We start from the raw sequence: 19962 nt of genomic DNA, 5'->3' as shown, positions 1-19962 counted from the left end.
TTGTCAATCGCATTGAAACCCTCTATTCTTGGCGCTACGGTCTTCAGCCGGACTCGCATTTTTTTTTCACTTCATCCTCGGTGTGCGCTGCGGTCATCAACCGGACTCGCATCTTTTCTTTTTTCTTTTCTTCACTGCGATTTCACTTTTAAGCTTCCAACTTCTAGAGAATCCACTTTCATTTTAGAACTTGCGATATCCTGCACGATGCCATGGAATTTTTCAAATCGTCCCCGCAATCAATAATCTACATCGTACACAATCCTCTCAAGCATACACACAATGATCACTGACCGAACATGTAGCACCAAGAACTCAAAACATCCATATATTATCGTTCACCTTTCAAGTCCCCTCTCAAAAACCGGAACCGCAGTTTAAAGGAAACTTACCGTAGCAAACAAATCGTACCGGCTGCGCCAAATTGTCGAGTCGCTCCGGATTACGTGCAGTTTCGGATGCTGCAGAAATTCCACATACCTCACTCAAGTTACGAACAGCGATTTATTAGTCACTCCGCTTTCCGATGTGGTTACACTTCTACTATTATTGTTTATTTTGAGTTCCCAATAATGACATTTCCATAGACAAATAGACGACCAAAGCTTGAACCGAAGCGTCACACACAATAGACATACAAATGACAAATATAATACAAATCTAATTACCGCAGGGTACATCAATAGTGTTTATATACTCTACAACACCTTGTCTTCAAAAATGTTAAAGGTGGCGATTTTTTGAAAGTCCTCGCTAAAAAAGTAAGGAAAATGCATTTGATTACTCAAATTGATGGACCCCCCGTTAGTTAGAGCCAGTTTCTCCGAAAATCACCTCAAAACGAATTGTTGTTGAAAAGAGGAAAGTTAGAGCTACTATTTACAATAATAAAAAGTTTGGTCGGCCATATTGATTTTGGCCGCCATCTTGGGTTTTTATACCAAGACATTATTTTCATCATGATGGCAATCACCGGTTTTCAAATTTGCTTCAATTGAAAACTGGGACTTTTATACATCACATATAAAAAAATTAGAGATACGCAGTTCAAATTCATGGAATTCATCTTTGAAACCCACAACATATTGCACTACATCAGCTGATAAAGTTTTTTTTCTTGAGTGATTTCGAAGTTTGGTTTTCTCTCGTTTATTTGGAAGGCTCGGGCGCATTGAAGCATAACGGAGCCGAAACAGTAAACTCATACAAATAAAAATAATAATTTAATAACAATAGAAAAAAAACTAGATCACTGCTTACGAGCGTTCTTCTTGGGTGGAGACTTTAAATTGCTTTCCAGCAGAAGTGCTTGCTGCTGTTGAGATAATTCGCGATGATATTTCTCTTGCCTACTTCTTCTCTTCGCTTCACACTTTTCCCACCGCTTCTATGGCTCTTTCTCTTTCGCTCGTATATCGTCCTGATATCGCCGTTGCATTGACTTCTCCTGTTTTCGAAATTTCTCTTGTCTGCGACGCTTCTCCGCCTCGTGCCTTGTCCAATTTTCTGCCAAAGTCTTCTCATACTCGCTTCAGTACTCCACCGGCTCCATAATTTTCAATGTTCCTTGATCTTCGCTTTGTTCCATCTTTTCCGCTTCGCCGACCTCCAATCGTTCCTCTTCAACAACTTCATTTTCCTCATTTACTGCTTCCTGTTGAGCGAAAATGAATTTGTTTGTTTTGAATATTCAGTGCAGAATCATTCAAATTAGTGCTGTTTTCAGTCAATGACTATGAACATTTTGCACCCTGATTGGAGTAATCAACCGCACATAAGTTGAATTTACATAATATTCAAGGAGTCAAAATGCGCAATTTCCTCAACCGATGGGATTGATAGTAATTTACTCTTCTAAAATGACTAATTGAAGGCCTCGGTTATCAAAGCCTAGCGGAGCCCAAAATAAACTTATCATAATTTTTCATGCACCGAAGATGAAGATCTCCAACCGCCTTCCAATGAGTCCCGCCACGACCCAAACGATTGGGTCAAACCGGGCCGGGACAAGTCTCCAACTGATCGGTTCATCTTTGACACCCCAATCTTCGATGGAACGCGCAACCCAATCTACCCAAGTCTGCGCTTAGGTTGATGATCGTCATCATTCACTTCTGCCGCCGCCGATCGACCGATCAACCGTCCGACGGTCATTCATCAACAGCACCTCGGCAGCAGCAGCCGAGGGGAGTCCCGTCGGCCGTTGATTTGTCTTTTCATCTTCATGTTGCCTTCGCATGAATCTTCGCGCGCGATCCTACCTTACGTGACCAGCTGCGCGGAAGATCATCATATTTTGATAACGAGAGTTAGTTGGACGTAATCTTAAGGATGCTGATTAAACTACGAAGATGATCAAAATTCCACTTGTTTCGGTGTGAATGAGTGAAGAGCGAAAGGATGATCGCATCTTCAGTAGGTATGCAGCACATACATAGATCGTAAAACGAGATCCAGCTGAGAGTTCACATACCTTGCCTACCAACAACAACTCGGAGCGAAAAAAGATGCTTCATTACCTCGGTTCGATGGTGAAGCAGGGAATTGCCCATACGGACTTCGAGTGGACATTTTCATACTTTTATTAAGTCTCACTTTATGGGCTCTTGGGATGGCGATTGGCGAAGGCTGCGATTGCGCACCACTCACGCGGGAGATTTCAACCCAAAGCCCCCCAATATCGGGAGGGGGAGAATAATTTCGATGCTTATTGAGCAAAGAAGACGTATCAAATTAAGCTTATTTTATGGAACCGAAAAATACTGCACTTTACGAGGTGACAATCGATTAAGACCCGATGATCATCACCTTCTCCTAGTTGTTGCGGTGGGTTCGGGAACCGGTTGTGATTTTTAGTTTATGAAAATGAAAACGCATGGCAGTAATTGTTTAATTGGCGATTCATTAGCGGGTTTTAGAGGTACCTTTTGCGCAATCAATTGGTGTACAGTGATCAAAATGACGATGATCTGTTAAGGATGACTATTTACGTATCAGCTGAATATGTCTTATGTCCTCCAGGCTTTGATATTTTTTTTAGTTTTGTATTACAGAAACGTATCGTAGACACTTTGATATAAATAGAAATTTGGAATAGCATTTGTGACGTTCAACGAGCTTAGGAGTAGGTGTTATTCCTTAGTAATCAGCGCTCTCTGGTCTGTGGTCCAATTTGCAGACCTAAGAGACATTTAGCAGGTAAACTCAGCGTACCAATTATGGCTATAGTACCTCAAATTCGCCAACGATGCAAACCAACAAAAAAAATGTGAAAAACAGATCACGTTGACAAAAGGACAAAATTTGGAGAAATTATAAAGCATAGTGTTATGTACCAAGTGAACTGTTAAAAGCATTTTACAAATATATAGTAAAGCTGTTATGCAGCTTTAGCAAAAATGAATAAAAACGAATAAAATTTAAAATTTTTCAATAACCACGAAAGTTTATGATTGGCCATACTGGGACAACTATTATAAAATAATAACTACACATAAATTTACCTAAGTCAAGATTCAAACTCGAAACCCGTCCATTGCCAGCCGTATGTATTTCTACCTGCGTAATCTTAGAGATGATGAATTGGAGCACTCAATTAAAAACATAAACTTCCCGTGGTTTAATAATGATCACACTTCAACTCTTATTCAGCAGTGGTGAATTAACTTAGAACATTATGGTTAACAACTAAACAACACATAAGTTCAGTTGTTGTTTAGTTAAAAACACGTGTTTTTTTATCCTGTACTTTGAGTTAAAATATCATGAAACGAAAGTGCTTATTCGACTTGTAAAAAACACATGACACGGATACATTTGCAAATTTGTACATAAGCTTAACCAGAGCAGAAAAAGGTCTTGTTAAACTATTTTGTAAAGGAATTACCTCAACAGAAATACCGATACAAAAGATTGAACAATGGCTACTTTTTCAATTGAGAAAGCATTTGTACAGCAATGTACACAGCATGATTTTAGTTCAGCAATCATTACTATTATGAAGTAACAATTTAGCATACATGCTGGTTTGTGGCTTGCGATTGTTATTTGGGTATGCAGTTGATACTATCACATTTCGCCTAGAAATCTATGAATAGATGATGTGTTGGGACCTGATATTCAGAACATGCCGACCTGATAACTTCCCATGAATTTATTTACTATTGGTGATAGACGACACAAGATGATCTGGGATAGCACCTTGTAAGCGGAGATTTGCTGAAAAACAAATTCATTAGAGTACATCTTGATGATTTTGGAGACGTTGGTCAGTTACCAGGATATCCCGCAAGCCTGGTTCCCTCGGTGACAAGTGACTATAGGACTGCGAAAGAAGTGGCCACTTTGTGAGTGATTCTGAAACCTTACTATGCGACACATCAAACTTCGTGTTTTTACAAAACCATCTTATAAGAGAACATGTCAACGTGTTTGGTGACTTTAGGTACTTCCCAGGATGCTCTGGGGTCTTATTACCCCAGGGAAGAGGTTTCTTTTTGAAATGATCTGAAGCCTAGCTTGTGGAACGCAAATTTCAATCATTTCCCCAACCTAGCTCATAGGAGAACATTCCAACTTCCAACATTTTTGGTGGCTTCGATCATTTTCCAGAACGTCCCGGAAGTCTACTTCTCCGGAGAAGGGAACTCCTTATGACTTTTATTTGAAAAGCTTGCTTACATATCGACATGTCGACGGTTTTTGAGTACCTTGGTCACTTTTAAAGACACGGACACGTTTAGTACTTCCAGTGAGCTATTCGCTCTTTGAAGGAAACACGATACTAGACAACGGACTAGCTTGAAACGCCCAGTGGCACAGCCGAAAACTTTTCCTGACAGCTGCGGCGGGAATCGAACCCGCGCTCTTAGCACGATGCGACTAAATGCTTGGTGACACTAGCCGCACAACCTTCGCAGAATATTCCGATATATAGGATACCAGGACCATCAACGAAGTGGCCACTATTCAGGTGATTTATAAACCTAGTTAATATGCAACTCACCCTTATTCATGTTCAAAATTCAAATCTAATAATCACATATTTATCAACTTGTAGTGACTAGTTCTCAAGATATTCCGGGAGCCTTATTTCTCAGAGAAAAATAAGCCTGCCATACACCTATCTTCATGATTTAGTAATACGCAATATAATTGTTTTTTTTTTTAAATTTATTTTTCCTTTTTTTTAACGAAAAGATTGAAAAATGTTTTAGGAACATGATAGTTTTTGACCCAGCGATCCATGCAAATGATGCCGTCTTATTTTTCCACAACAACTCTAAAATATTCGTTTTTAGAGGTTTGAAATATATTTTTAAGATAAAAACCCAGATTAATCCACCTAGTGGTGATAGTGCCTTTCTCGTCGAATGTGTACTCACGATCTATCCGTCGACGTTAGACGATCCTGAGAACACTTTAACGCTTTATACGATTCATGTATAACTTGACCTGCTTATGAAAAAAAAAATGCAGAAAAGGAAAAATTTTCATTCAATTTTCGATCCCAATAAGAAGAGCAAGGGCTCAACCGCCCCCCCCCAAATAGTGCACAGTAATTTTAGACGCAAAAGAAGATTGGAAAAAACTTTATTCCGTGTTGACGCGATCAAATTATAATCTTTCCAATATATTTACACAGCAGGAATTTGAAATGGTGTGATTTGATGAGATTGCTTCGGCCACGATTTTGTTCTCTTGCATATATGAAGACTTCGACCATTTCTTCACTTTAATTAATCTTCCCCAACGTTTACCAGGCTATTAAAAAAGCCACGATTTGATTTATCGCTATCATTGATTTTGTTCACTTTCATAGTCCCACTATTTGATGTTCCGCACGCATGGGTTTGGTTCAATTTTACGTTTGATCACTTCCGGCGGGACACCTGGAACCGATTCCATGACGAATTGATGTGTTGCATAATGCATGATTTTGGTACACTTTTATATATTACCATTTCCGCCGGGGCACTCGTTAGCTGTTCTTCAACACTATCGGCTCTCCAAAATGTGTATCTAAGACTTTTGGCTGGCAAACTGTTAATTAAATTATTGAAAAAGCCGCGATTTGGTGTGTCGCATGCATAAGGTTGGTTCACTTTTATATTTGACCACTTATGACGAGACACCCAAAATCGGTTCCCGAACAGGACCTGTTGTCCCAAATTTGGTCTGAGACGATTTTCTTGCTAACCGTTCATCGGATTACCGAATAAATCATGTGACATGTCACATGTATTGATTCTCTTTAACATTTTATATTTCCGACGGGACAGACGGAATCGTTTCCGTAGAACACTGATATGGTCTGAGCCTTTTCTTTTTGTCAAACGTTCATCATGTTACCTAAAAAGCCGTGATTTGTGGTGTCGCATGCATGGGTTTGGTTTACTTTCCGATTTGGCCCCTTCCGTCGGGACACCCGAACCCGGTTCCGGAACGATACCGATAGTCTCTTATACAGGGTGTTGGGTTTGTGAGTGCAAACTTTTATTTTGTTGCACCGCGCATTGGCGGCGTTGTCCTTTTATTTCATGCGCGCAGCTGCTGTGGTTCAGCAGGTGAACAAGACTGTGTGCACGGCACAGTGTGCAAAAAAGTGCTTACCTTTAAAGTTGCAAACTCATGATCTGAAATACGATGTTGTAGGTGGAATTGCAATTAATAACACGAGAGGAGCTAGACGTTCGATGTCGAAGAACGAATTGTACAACGGAACAGGGGCCACAAGTTTTGTTAAGAGAAAATTCAAATTTATTACGCAGTTTACAAAGATAAATTACAAAAACAAATTAAAAACACACTTTCGAGTTTATTTGCTCTAGAAAACTAAGTTATTTAATTAATCCAATAGATTCAAAGATCTTCTTTTAAAGAAAACATATAAACTTTCGAATGAGGGTTTCGAAAAAGGTGCGAGTTTCGAAAAGTTTGACTATTTTCAAGTTAAAGCCAGTTTGAGGCAAGCAAAGTCAAAGACATGTAAAGTAGACCTGTTCACTTTTTTTGACCGAACCGGTGTCACATCAAATAATCAATCCACATGCAAAAACAAGGCTTCAGTCCAAAAATGAGCCAATTTTTTTTTATTATCTTTATTAACGAGATTTTCAGCCCAGGGCTGGTTCATCTCGGCAGAGCCAAATTGATAAAGGTTTAGAGGTGTATCAAATCGATTTTGTGTTTTTTTCGAGCATTTCCACGAAAATGTACTTCAATATCCAGAAAATTGCACCAAAAAGGTACCGAAAATATCGTTAAAATATAGTTAGAACAATACTCTACAACTTTGCCGAAGACACTACGGTGTTTAAAATGCGTATTTCAAAGTTATTCAACAATTTTCGTTAAAAAATCACGAAAAAATACAATATTTTTACGATTTTTTATGTAAAAGTAATGTAATTTAACATTGTTTTACGTGACTAATTTAATGTGCTATTGCTCCTATGTGTTACGAACAATTCGTCCACACATAATTGTAGTGCAGAAATACGTTTTCATTGACTAATTATCAAAAGTTTGTCACGTTGATACTAAAAATTGTACAGAGTTGCCAGCATAAAATATAACAAAGTTACCCATGATTTCAACGTCATTATACTTCTTTGTCTCATCTGCATCAGTTTAAATTTGATGCAGGTGGTTGAGCATGAGATTGTCGATTCGAAGATTCAAGGTTCGAGTCCTGGAATAGGATTTTTTGTGCGACTCGATCCAGCTATAAGTTGACGAAACGACGCACTGCATCTCATTGCAATTTGGCATTATAGCATTGTTTCTAAACCGTAGAGTGCATAGTAAGAATGAAGTTTCCCTTCATCGTGTAGTTGTGCTGATTTGTGGGTAGATAGATAACAAGTAAGCTCCACCCACAGTTAAAATGTTGCATCCAGCAGCAGTTCCATCATCGTATTGACTTGTTTTAGCTGAATTGATCATTATCAAACAGATGCTCAACATTTCGCTCAGCTGATCTCGTCGACACGATTTATTGTCAACAAGTAGGGGGATTAGGGGCATAATGGACACCCTAAGGAAATGAGTATGTTAGGCCTGTGTAACAGACAAAAACTTTACATATTATCAGTTGACTTACAACTTTAACTTGTTTCCTACGTATTTCAATCATTTACAGCTGCTAGAATGTCATTATTGTGAAGAAATACTGAATTGAAAACCATGAGTTTTTTGGGGCTGGCAGGAAAGGTACGGGGCGAAATGGACACCCATCGGGGCATAATGGACACCCTTGCATATTTTATGCTGTATCTTTGAGAATATCGACCAGTTAAGTAATTTGCCAACGGAGATCAATACCACAGATATAATACTCCATCTTAGACGAATTTACATAACTTCAAAATTAATTAAATAAATTTTAGGCAAAAATAATCAGATTGATTTTTTTCAAACTCTCTAAAACGCCTAACACTATGCAGCGCGCGTACATCTATTCATAATTGCCAGTGTTCATTTCGCCCCGAATCGACTACAACATTTAAATTGCTATTTTCAGTAAGTTCTGATCAAAAATATAATACTTCATCCAATGTTAAATCTGCGTATACATGTAGATAAGCTAACAATTCACTTGTTTGTATGGGGAACACACTCAAACACTCGTAATACCTTATTTGCTGCTGCTTCGAAATTATAAGAAATCCACCATATGAAAAAAATATTTCAATTTCAATGATATTTTGGTTATTTTGAAGGTATATAAATGGTACTTTTGAAAAATATAACAATGACTTGTTCCTTTACACTTATGCATTAAAAGTTTTACATAAAAGTCAACGGTTTCGGCAAAAACAGGGGTGTCCATTTCGCCCCGGGTGTCCATTATGCCCCTAATACCCCTATAAACTAAATATCTAGCTAGTCCTGGAATGGGCTTAATTGGCAGGTCCCGATCATTATTATTTAAGAGATTGCGTGTGTAAGTCATGGCAGATTCATGACCCTAACTGCTACAAAGAAAGAAAAAAAAAGTTTATCATGTATTTGAGCTTGAACCTGGGACCTTCTGATCCGCAGGCTCGAGCCTTACCATCTGCACCATTTCTGATACTTAAATCTAAAGACATTAAAATACGATGGCATGACGTCTTGATCATGGGTAACTTCGTTTTAATTCGTGCTGGTAACTCTGTGCGATTTTTAGTATCAACGTGACATACTTTTGATAATTAGTCAATGAAAACAAATTCCTACACAAAAACGATGTATGGACGAAATGTTCGTTACACAAAGGAGTAATCGCTAATTAATTTAGTCACGAAAAATAGTGTAAAATTACATGACTTTTATATGTAAAATTGTAAAAATATCGTGTTTTTTCGTGATTTTTTAACTGAAGTTGTTGAATAACTTCGAAATGCGCAATTTAAACACCGTAGTGTCTTCGGCAAAGTTGTAGAGTATTGTTTTAACTATATCCTAACGGTATCTCCGGCATCTTTTCGGGGCAATTTTGTGAATTTATGAGTAAATTTCTGTGAAAACGGATAAAAAACACAAAATTGATTTGATACACCTTTAAATCTTCATCAATTTGGCTCAATTTTGGACTAAAGACTTGGTTTTGCATGTGGATTGATAATTTGATGTGTCACGGAGAATCGGGGGAAAAAAGTTTCAAAGTGAACAGGTCTAATGTAAAGTCTTGTGTAAAGTTCAATTATTTCGTAACGGTTGAGATTTGACCATATGCGTAGAAAGTTTTTTTTGCCATTTATGATGCTCTATCACCCCTTAAAAAGTTTGCATTCACGAACCTAACACTAAAGTTGAAACGTAAAACGAGATTTAGTTGCAGTTCAATATCACCGAGAAAAAACAATCAAAACCAACGAATAAAACAAACGGTGATCAAAACTAAATAATATTTGCTTACTAACGTTCATAAGGTTATCAAAAAACCGCGCTTTGCTGTGTCGCATGCATGGTTTTGGTTCACTTTAATATTTGGCAGCTTTTGGAGGGACACCCGGAGCTGGTTCCGGCACTACCGGCAGTCCCTTATGTGGTTTAAGCCTACTTCCTTGATAACCAGTTATCAGATTATCTGAAAAACCGTTATTTGTTATGTAACATGCATGGGATTGGTGGGACACCCGGAAACGGTTTTGGCCTAAAGTTGTCAAAAATTGTATGGGACCGAAAAAAAAAATTGTTTTCGAAGAAAAAATATCACTATTCTATTAAAACCGATGATTCTGGGACCTTAAAGGCCCAAAAATGTGCTCAAATCAGCGATATCTCTGTTATTTTTTTAAGTTATTAAGCAAAAAAGAGAAGGTTTCCTTTGGAATCTAAAAAAAATCGTCAAAAATGCTGATTTTTCGGTTGTTTTTTTTTGTCAATAACTCAGAAAGGTGCAAAGATATCGCAATTTCATGTTTTTTGGACCCATTCAATTTTTGACAACTTTAGGCTTACGCCCTTACGGACTTCAAATTTTGACACGATCGTTTCTTAGCTAAAACGATCATTTTCCAACAACGAACTTATAACATTTCCATTTTTTGCAAAATAAGGGAAGGCCTAATGCAAACCGATTTGAATTCCATTAGAAGATTTTCCAATATTCCAGCTTTTTCCTTGATACATACCATTTTTCCGGCATTCAAGTTCTGTATTGCGGGTAGTAGACACCCTGATTAATTTCGTTTTTGTGTTTATTCTTTCACTCCATTTTTTTTTCGAACATTGAAAAAATCTACATATTTTTTAAGAGCCCCTTTTGAATAGTAACTTTTCATTTTCTTTTTTAAATATAAAAAAATGGAACAAAGTAGAAAGATTTCGTATACTATAAAAACGTAAACTTCAGCGAAGTTGAAAGAAAATCATTCAACATTAACACTATTGAAAAATTGAAAATATGTTGAACTTATTTCTTAAAAATATAGAAATGAATCGTTAAAAGCTTGCTACAGGATCCCACAAAAATCATAAAACTTCAGAGTGTATTCTTGAAATGAAATCTACTTTTAATTGTAATCATTTTTTTTTGGAATTCAGATAATCTAAGTAAAGTAATTAATGGTATTGAAGCAAATAAAAAAATCCATTGGATAAGTGCCTTGACAAATTTTTGAAGATAAACAGGTAGAAACGAAAATATTAAAAAGAATAAAAAAAAATTGAAGAGCTCATTCAACATATTGGAAAAAAAAGAACACGAGAAAAAATCTTTGTGAAATGAAGAAAAACAAATAAAAAATTAACACTCTTTAAATTAATAGAGTAAGGTGGGGCAAAAGTTCGACCTTAGTTGAAAGTTCAATGTTTTCCAAAAAGTCAAAGCAGATAAAAATAAATATATACCGTGTGGTGATTCTACCATCCATAAGCTAAAACTTTGCTGAACAAAATAACGCCAAAGTATCGCGCCACTTGGGCGGAGGCTTCTATATTCGTCTGTTTTCGACTATAACTCAGTCAATTTTGAACCAATTGACTTGAAATGTTGTACACGGGTAGATACTATACCTATCTTACCACATTCCAAAAGTTGTGTCAATTGGTTAAAATTTGACTGAGTTATAGTGGAAAACAGACGAATATAGAAGCCACCGCCCAAGTGGCGCGATTCCCTATCTTTTCAATTTTGAGTTACAACACTTTTTGTATGTTTGTGTCTTATTCAAACTCTTGCCCCATCACTGGGGCAAAAGTTCGAATCTAGTGTTTGTGCTATTTCGCTAACCGTAGTACACTATTTTGACACTTTGGTAATAGGAATACCTGAAACTAATTAATATTTGATGTTGGAACTGGAATACACTTTAAAGTCCGATCTGGTTTTTACCCAAATCAGGGTTAAATTTACTACACTAAAAATTAGTAGTTTTCTACCAAATTAAGATTAAAAACCATTTTTTCAACTTTGATCGATTTTTCTCACTAATTTCATCAATTATAGAGATAATATGTAGATGTCACAGAATTTTCGGTTTTTACATAAAGTTACCACATGACTCGAACTTTTGCCCCACTATGTGTAAAATATGACTTCAAAATCCATTTTGCAAAAAGTAATACATGCTAAAGCATCTTCAAAACATGCCTAGTTACGCCCCAAAATAAAATATCGAATTCGATTTCATTACAATTCCATTCCATGCATTGGAAGGAGCATCGCATATTACAATTTTTTGATCAAAAACCAACATTTTGTCATAACTTTTCGAAACATTGTTCAATTTTCATAATTTTAGGAGTGAAAGACTCTTTTTCAAAATGGCTTCGAACAACCTTGACATCCGAAAGAAATAACTTAAAACGAGCTCAAAAACTTCAAAAGAAACTTTTGCCCCACTCTACTCTATGGGACAAAAGCTGTTGAGTATTGTACACTCAATTGATCAAAGTTACGAAATTTGTTCAAAAAATAAATAAGATTCAATTAAGTTGGAGGTATTGTATTCACTGTCTTCAAAATATTTATTATTATTGGTCATAGCACAAACATTTATTACGCCCAGTAGCACATAGGTCACTAAGTTTCACTACTTCACATACGCCCTCCGCATCATTTAGCTCTTCTCCAAGCACCTAACCTACCCCAACAATTTCTCACATCTTCCACAAACCACACGTGCGCTCATAATTCCCCCATAACAGCAACGTTTATGATGCGGTCCAAGTTCAAAAGTCGTGACTTTTACCTACATGCAACCCAATGAAAGACGACGACGATGACGATGACGATGATGATGATGAACCGGTAAGACTAAGGTACGTCATCACACACATCGAGCCGTCTCCCACCGAGACGAGGGCCAAGTCTGTTCATCACCTGCCGCGAGATGCAATCTTCAAGATTGCAGCAGAAGACCCAATCTCAAAGAAGATCATCATCAGCATCAGCTGTGCTGTACTGAAGCAATCGATGCATGGCCCTTCCATCCCAGCAGCATCCCAGCTCAGCAACAATCAATCAAGTACTAACAAACGCAACGCGTTGCGGAGCCAGTCAGTGAGTGTAATGATATGTTTGAATAATAGTCGCGGTCGGTGAATGCTGCATAATGAAGTCGCGTCAGGGTGTAGGCGTCAGCTGTACTTAGCAGAACAAATAGCACTTCGCATTGTATTCTAATGGAGCTTGAAGGGGTAGGTAGCTCATGAATATGCACTGCACTGCACACACGCGATCACGATGGCACTTGAAGGTTCGATTTCTGTTGCACTTGAACATCACTTTGAGTGTATCACCTCTGTTTTCGGATCAGTGGTTTCAGATTTCGACGGGAAAAATGCGTAGAATTTTACGGTTGTCTGCGAATTCTTAGATCGGAACAAATTCACATTTTTTGGAATTCTTTCAGATCTGGCAACACTGCCCTTCGAAAGTTCTATCCATCCAGCTTTCAGTGAAAGCCTTTCACTCACTCACCTGTTCTCGGAAGATCCGCTTAAATCCGTCGACGGTATGCTTCTCCTCGCCGAAGATCGCACTCAGCTCCGAAATCAGCAGCCAACGGCGCTTGTCTCGCTTCACTTCCAGTTCCATAGCACTAACTACCGGCGGCGGCTGCTGATCACCATTGCCCAAAGCACTCTTCTCGATCTTGTCACTGTCAGCCAAATTCTTCTTTTTTCCGGCGGGCACCATCGCTGCATCCACCAAGTCACGTTGGGTCTTCAGATCATTCACCAATCCGGCGGAAATGGGATCGAAGGTCGAGGCGGCTGCCGCCGGAATCGGAACTGGGTCACTGGGTTTCAAGATCGATGCCGACGGCTTCGGTTCAAGGTCAACGACGGTTTCACTTTCGTTGGGACCGTTGGCCGAAGCGCGACGCTGATTCGGGAACACATCCGAATTGGTCAACGGCACTACGGACGGGGAAGGCTCCATCTGGTGAAGGTTGTTCATGTAGGAATCATTCTTCTGGAGCACAAACACAAACGGGTTTACGTCACCATGAGCTAGTTTGACACTTTCACTTTTCTGGGTCACGGTCGTCGATCCGGGCACGGAGGTTCCCGAGGAAGTCGCGGACTCCTGCGGGAGCTCATCGGAAAACGAAACCTTCTTCGGAGCCTTATGGGGCAGCTGGGGCGAAACAGAGCCAGAATCGGACAGTTTGACGGTTTCACTTTCGCTTTCGCTGGACACAGTCAGACTGTGTCGCTTCGGAACTTCCGAGCTGGTCGACGGGGTTTCCATGATGGCCTTAGATATTTCACGTTCACTTGTTCTCTGTACTGCAGAATTATTGCATGATTTTCTTACTGGGTCACGGATATTCAGAAATTCTCCTCACTACAACTTCCCAAAATCTTCTGCGAAGATTTCACTAATCAGCAGATCCACCCTCAAAACACACAAATTTTCCAAAAAACAATCTCCTAGATCGCCAAACTTCAAGCAATTCTCCGAAAAACCCAAATCCAAGAACTTCGAAGCCACGTGAGGACTTCTCCACCAATCAATCACCAAGAACAACGCACTGCTGAAAACGACCACGGGTTGGAACACGGTTTTAGGAGCTCGTAACGCAAGCAGATCCGAAACAGAACTGACTGGTGGTGCCCAACCAAAAGGGAGCTACAGTTGGTGCTGGCTGTGGTGCCAAGTCAAGTCAAACCAACTCCAACCGAATCCGAGCGCGACCAACTTCGCGCGCGCAACATCATGTGGTGGCTTCATCCAAACCAAAGCCGAGCAGGCGTTACGTTTCTCTTTCACCAGAGGCAAGCGATCGCTGATCGCGCTTGGCGGGCGGCTGAGTTCATGCAGCATCCGACCTGGTGGGTATCGGGCGGGCGGCTGAGATCAACGCGCCATGGACCAATCACCGCGCGGGCAGCCAGCCTTCGTATGTTGCGTTTTATGTTTGATCGATTACTTGGGCCGTGTGGTGGTCCGAGGTGGTGGCTTGATCGAGTGGTTCACGCGCGATCGCGCGTGGTTCATTCTGGATCGAGACACTGCCGTGAAGTCGGACCGCGAACGAGATAAGGATTTCATATTTCTCTTATGACCCCACGTTCTTGCGAAGAAGGTGTGCTGCGACCGTTTGGTTATCAAATTTGTATCCGGCCGGCTTCAAGCGGTGCTTTGGTGGGTTGGCGGTGTGCCGCCACGATCGAATGTGAATGTGTCGTACGAGGTGGTATGGGAACGGAAATCGCGGTCAAATGAGGTTTTCGGCGGAGTTTTTGGACCTCGGTTGTCGGATGCTCACCTTCGTTCGTCGTCGTTTCGTTGAAGCGGTTGGTGAATGGATGGTTGTTGAAGATTGAATGTTATGTATTTTTGATTCGTTCGAAGGGATGATTGGTGATCAAACAGGTTGACACATGAGCACTAGCGCACATAACTGGACCTGCGTGCGATCGCAGAGCGGATGCTGTAAGGGGTAACTGTTTTTGGTAGTATATGAATGAGGTCAAGTTTAAAACACGTAATTTTGTCTAATTGATCAGGGATAGCCTTGGCACAGTCGTATTGAGAGCAGAGAATAAAAATGGATTAATGTGTTAAGTACAGGGAGGACCCGATTTTGCCAGCTTTTTTTTGAAGTACAAAAATAAAAGTGTTTTATACTTAGCATTCCTGCAGAACTTTATCCAGTTATTTCTAAAGGAACTCTTCTAATGATGTATTCAGATATTTCTGTACGAAAATGTCTTTGTATTGTTTCTGAAATTCCTTTAGCAATTCTTGTTGAAAATTCTCCCGAATTTTATGTTGGAATTTATCAACCCATTTCTGCTGTGACTCCTCCTGGAACTGCTCTATGGATTTCTCAAGGTATTTCATCTGATATTCTAACAGAGATATCTTCAAACATTGCAATGAATTCTCTGATTCCCTTCACTGATTATCAGGAATTGGCTCCATGAATACCTCCTGGGATGCCTCTAGGGATTTCTTCGGAGATTGCAGTTTGGATTCTTTCAGAAATTACTTAAGGAATTTAACCGGACCTGAGAAGGTTTTTGCAGAATTTACTAACGGGATTTCTTCAAGAATGCCTTGAGGCTTGTAGAGGCTTTACCTATTTTGATGAGCTGCCATGACAGCCGGAGACGTTCAGTGGTATCGTCACAGATGGGTCGTATTTATCAACGAAAAAAAACACCCAAGTTTCGCGTTTCCTCAATTCACTGAATTGCCCCTCATTTCGCAATAACAAAAAAAGTTTGGGAATTTTTCTTCGGAATCCTAGTCAGACTAGTCAAGGCACTCAGGACACTGCATAGATGACCTGATTGTTGAACAAACGTGCGGAAGGGGTTGTTGCTAAAATTTACCACCGTTGTGCAGATTTTTAGAGAGGTCAACACTGAAAAAGTGAGAAAATGTGTGAAAAATAAAAATAAATAATTTCAATGATATTTTTCTATGAAAGTACAATAAATAACCTTTGTCCTCAATTCACCTTTTATGTTTGTTATTCCATCCCTAAGATATACGTGATTTTGTCATTCCGGATTCTAAATGAACATAGCTTTATACCATAAGGTGATGTCCCTGAAAAATTTTGTCTTTCCTACTGCTTTTTGTTTTTTTTTGCGTTTTATGTCCCACACGCAGAAAAATAAATTGTAAACACAATTGAATTCTAGTTCAAATCAACCGATTTTTCAGTTTACTATAGCGACAAACTGATTTCTAGTTTAAACTGAACTGTTCTATTGTTTGATAATACAAATACTTTCATTTGTCGAAATTTTTGACAGTTTGTTAAAACAAACAGAGATATGGTATTTTCAACACGAAATAATGGATTGATTCAAACGACTGCACTTTTGCCACTAACAAACCCGGAATATGATTGTGTTGGTGGCGGCAGCAGCTGCGGCAGTTTGAAAATCTACTTTTAGAGCGTCGGTAAGCAGATGGGGAGGAGAACGACAAAAAAAAAGACAAAAAAGGCGAAACCGATCAACTTTTTGTGGATGCTGTCGTGAGAACCTGCGCGTTATCCATCGCGGCCAAAGCTGCACTTGGAAGTTGGCGTGATGGATTTGCTACACCTTCTTCGTTGTGGCGATGTTGGGGTAAGCATTTTATAGATGTGTGAGTGCTTTCGGACCATGTTTATGGTTTTTATTTTGTTGAAACATATGAAATGATGGTAATCGGTTGTTTTTATCGATAAACTCTAAATGAAAACAATTAAATATAACTTTGGAATAAGTTAATTCTCAGTTTGAAAATCAACCATGCGTTTTATTGTTTTAAACAAGCGCCATTTTTCTGCGTGCAGTTTCCGTTTGAAATTAGCATAATGCTAAAGTCGCACAAATAGACCTCGCTTAATGCTAAAGTCGCACAAATAGACCTCTGTTATGGGGATTGCCTCCTTCCCGTCTGAACCAAAGCAAAGCATTGGGACTAATCTCTGACTCGCAGACAAGACTCACTGCTACTATCCAATGATCGAGAACTGTTCTGGCCACGTCCTTGCGACTGTTGAGAGATATTGAGGGTAGTTAGTAGGACAACTAAGAAAGTTATAGACAGCTCTACAAACTCTCAAGCCTAGGTGTCACGGATATTTGGGTGTTGTTAGTGGAAGGGTAAACTCCAAAAGATACCTTTGGTCAACGTTCAGGCACACAATTGTTAGACTGCTTCGAATGAGTTGTCTGCCAAATTCATGTTGGTTTCCACGTCATCTTGATGGCATTTAGTTGAATTGGAAGATTATTCGCTTGAAATTCTGGAATATAAAATAATAACATCGATGTCCCAGTTTCCGTTTAAAATGTAAAAAATAACAATGTATACATTTCATCATTTTTTTTGTCTTTATTAACGTGGAAGTTGATACAGCTGCTCTCTACCGTGCTTGAGAAGAAGCCCGGGAGTTCGTCCTTCCCAGCAGCCTTATTGTTCTTCAGCCCTCTAGACCTCGTCTAGTGTTGGAGCTTCCACAGCTTGTCCGTCGGCGTCGATCCGAATTCTGTCTATCGCTCTTCCATCACCACCGTTCAACAACTCCTCGAAGTGCTCTCCAGTGGTGTCATCGTGGTTACTCCAAGTTACTCACTGAGTAACCAGCTCTTCAGTTCAAAAAAAAAATTTTTTTTTTCAGGATGCAAAATATAATAAAATACCAATTTTGGTTATTTTGGGTGCACACTGTTAACGCCCTGACCACATCAGTTTGAGTGAATATGGATTTTTAAACAATTCGACATTCTAGACCGCCCCCTCAGGAAGCGAAATATTATAAAATACCAATTTTGGTTATTTTGGGTGCACACTGTTAACGCCCTGACCACATCAGTTTGAGTGAATATGGATTTTTAAACAATTCGACATTCTAGACCGCCCCCTCAGGAAGCGAAATATTATAAAATACCAATTTTGGTTATTTTGGGTGCACACTGTTAACGCCCTGACCACATCAGTTTGAGTGAATATGGATTTTTAAACAATTCGACATTCTGGACCGCCCCCTCAGGAAGCGAAATATTATAAAATACCAATTTTGGTTATTTTGGGTACACCTCGGGCAGTGGTGTCATCGTGGTTACTCCAAGTTACTCACTGAGTAACCAGCTCTTCAGTTCAAAAAAAAAATTTTTTTTTTCAGGATGCAAAATATAATAAAATACCAATTTTGGTTATTTTGGGTGCACACTGTTAACGCCCTGACCACATCAGTTTGAGTGAATATGGATTTTTAAACAATTCGACATTCTAGACCGCCCCCTCAGGAAGCGAAATATTATAAAATACCAATTTTGGTTATTTTGGGTGCACACTGTTAACGCCCTGACCACATCAGTTTGAGTGAATATGGATTTTTAAACAATTCGACATTCTAGACCGCCCCCTCAGGAAGCGAAATATTATAAAATACCAATTTTGGTTATTTTGGGTGCACACTGTTAACGCCCTGACCACATCAGTTTGAGTGAATATGGATTTTTAAACAATTCGACATTCTGGACCGCCCCCTCAGGAAGCGAAATATTATAAAATACCAATTTTGGTTATTTTGGGTACACCTCGGGCAGTGGTGTCATCGTGGTTACTCCAAGTTACTCACTGAGTAACCAGCTCTTCAGTTCAAAAAAAAAATTTTTTTTTTCAGGATGCAAAATATAATAAAATACCAATTTTGGTTATTTTGGGTGCACACTGTTAACGCCCTGACCACATCAGTTTGAGTGAATATGGATTTTTAAACAATTCGACATTCTAGACCGCCCCCTCAGGAAGCGAAATATTATAAAATACCAATTTTGGTTATTTTGGGTGCACACTGTTAACGCCCTGACCACATCAGTTTGAGTGAATATGGATTTTTAAACAATTCGACATTCTAGACCGCCCCCTCAGGAAGCGAAATATTATAAAATACCAATTTTGGTTATTTTGGGTGCACACTGTTAACGCCCTGACCACATCAGTTTGAGTGAATATGGATTTTTAAACAATTCGACATTCTAGACCGCCCCCTCAGGAAGCGAAATATTATAAAATACCAATTTTGGTTATTTTGGGTGCACACTGTTAACGCCCTGACCACATCAGTTTGAGTGAATATGGATTTTTAAACAATTCGACATTCTGGACCGCCCCCTCAGGAAGCGAAATATTATAAAATACCAATTTTGGTTATTTTGGGTACACCTCGGGCAGTGGTGTCATCGTGGTTACTCCAAGTTACTCACTGAGTAACCAGCTCTTCAGTTCAAAAAAAAAATTTTTTTTTTCAGGATGCAAAATATAATAAAATACCAATTTTGGTTATTTTGGGTGCACACTGTTAACGCCCTGACCACATCAGTTTGAGTGAATATGGATTTTTAAACAATTCGACATTCTAGACCGCCCCCTCAGGAAGCGAAATATTATAAAATACCAATTTTGGTTATTTTGGGTGCACACTGTTAACGCCCTGACCACATTAGTTTGAGTGAATATGGATTTTTAAACAATTCGACATTCTGGACCGCCCCCTCAGGAAG

At 39.1% G+C, this 19962-nt stretch overlaps 1 protein-coding gene across 1 annotated transcript in view; it reads right to left on the bottom strand.

The window, feature by feature from the left end:
- Positions 1-15520, bottom strand: part of LOC109621337 (NADPH oxidase 5) — a 411936-nt gene extending 396416 nt beyond the window's left edge. Inside the window, exon 1 of the mRNA XM_029870947.2 lies at positions 13415-15520. Within this exon, the coding sequence (XP_029726807.1) occupies positions 13415-14191 (777 nt within the window). The 5' untranslated portion in view covers positions 14192-15520. The remainder of the gene's footprint in view (positions 1-13414) is intronic.
- Between the last annotated feature and the right edge of the window lie 4442 nt (positions 15521-19962).

The sequence above is a fragment of the Aedes albopictus genome, chromosome 2, assembly GCF_035046485.1.
Source record: "Aedes albopictus strain Foshan chromosome 2, AalbF5, whole genome shotgun sequence".
Lineage (NCBI taxonomy): Eukaryota > Metazoa > Arthropoda > Insecta > Diptera > Culicidae > Aedes > Aedes albopictus.
Note: the sequence above shows the minus strand (reverse complement) of the source record. Positions and strands in the feature narration are given on the sequence as shown.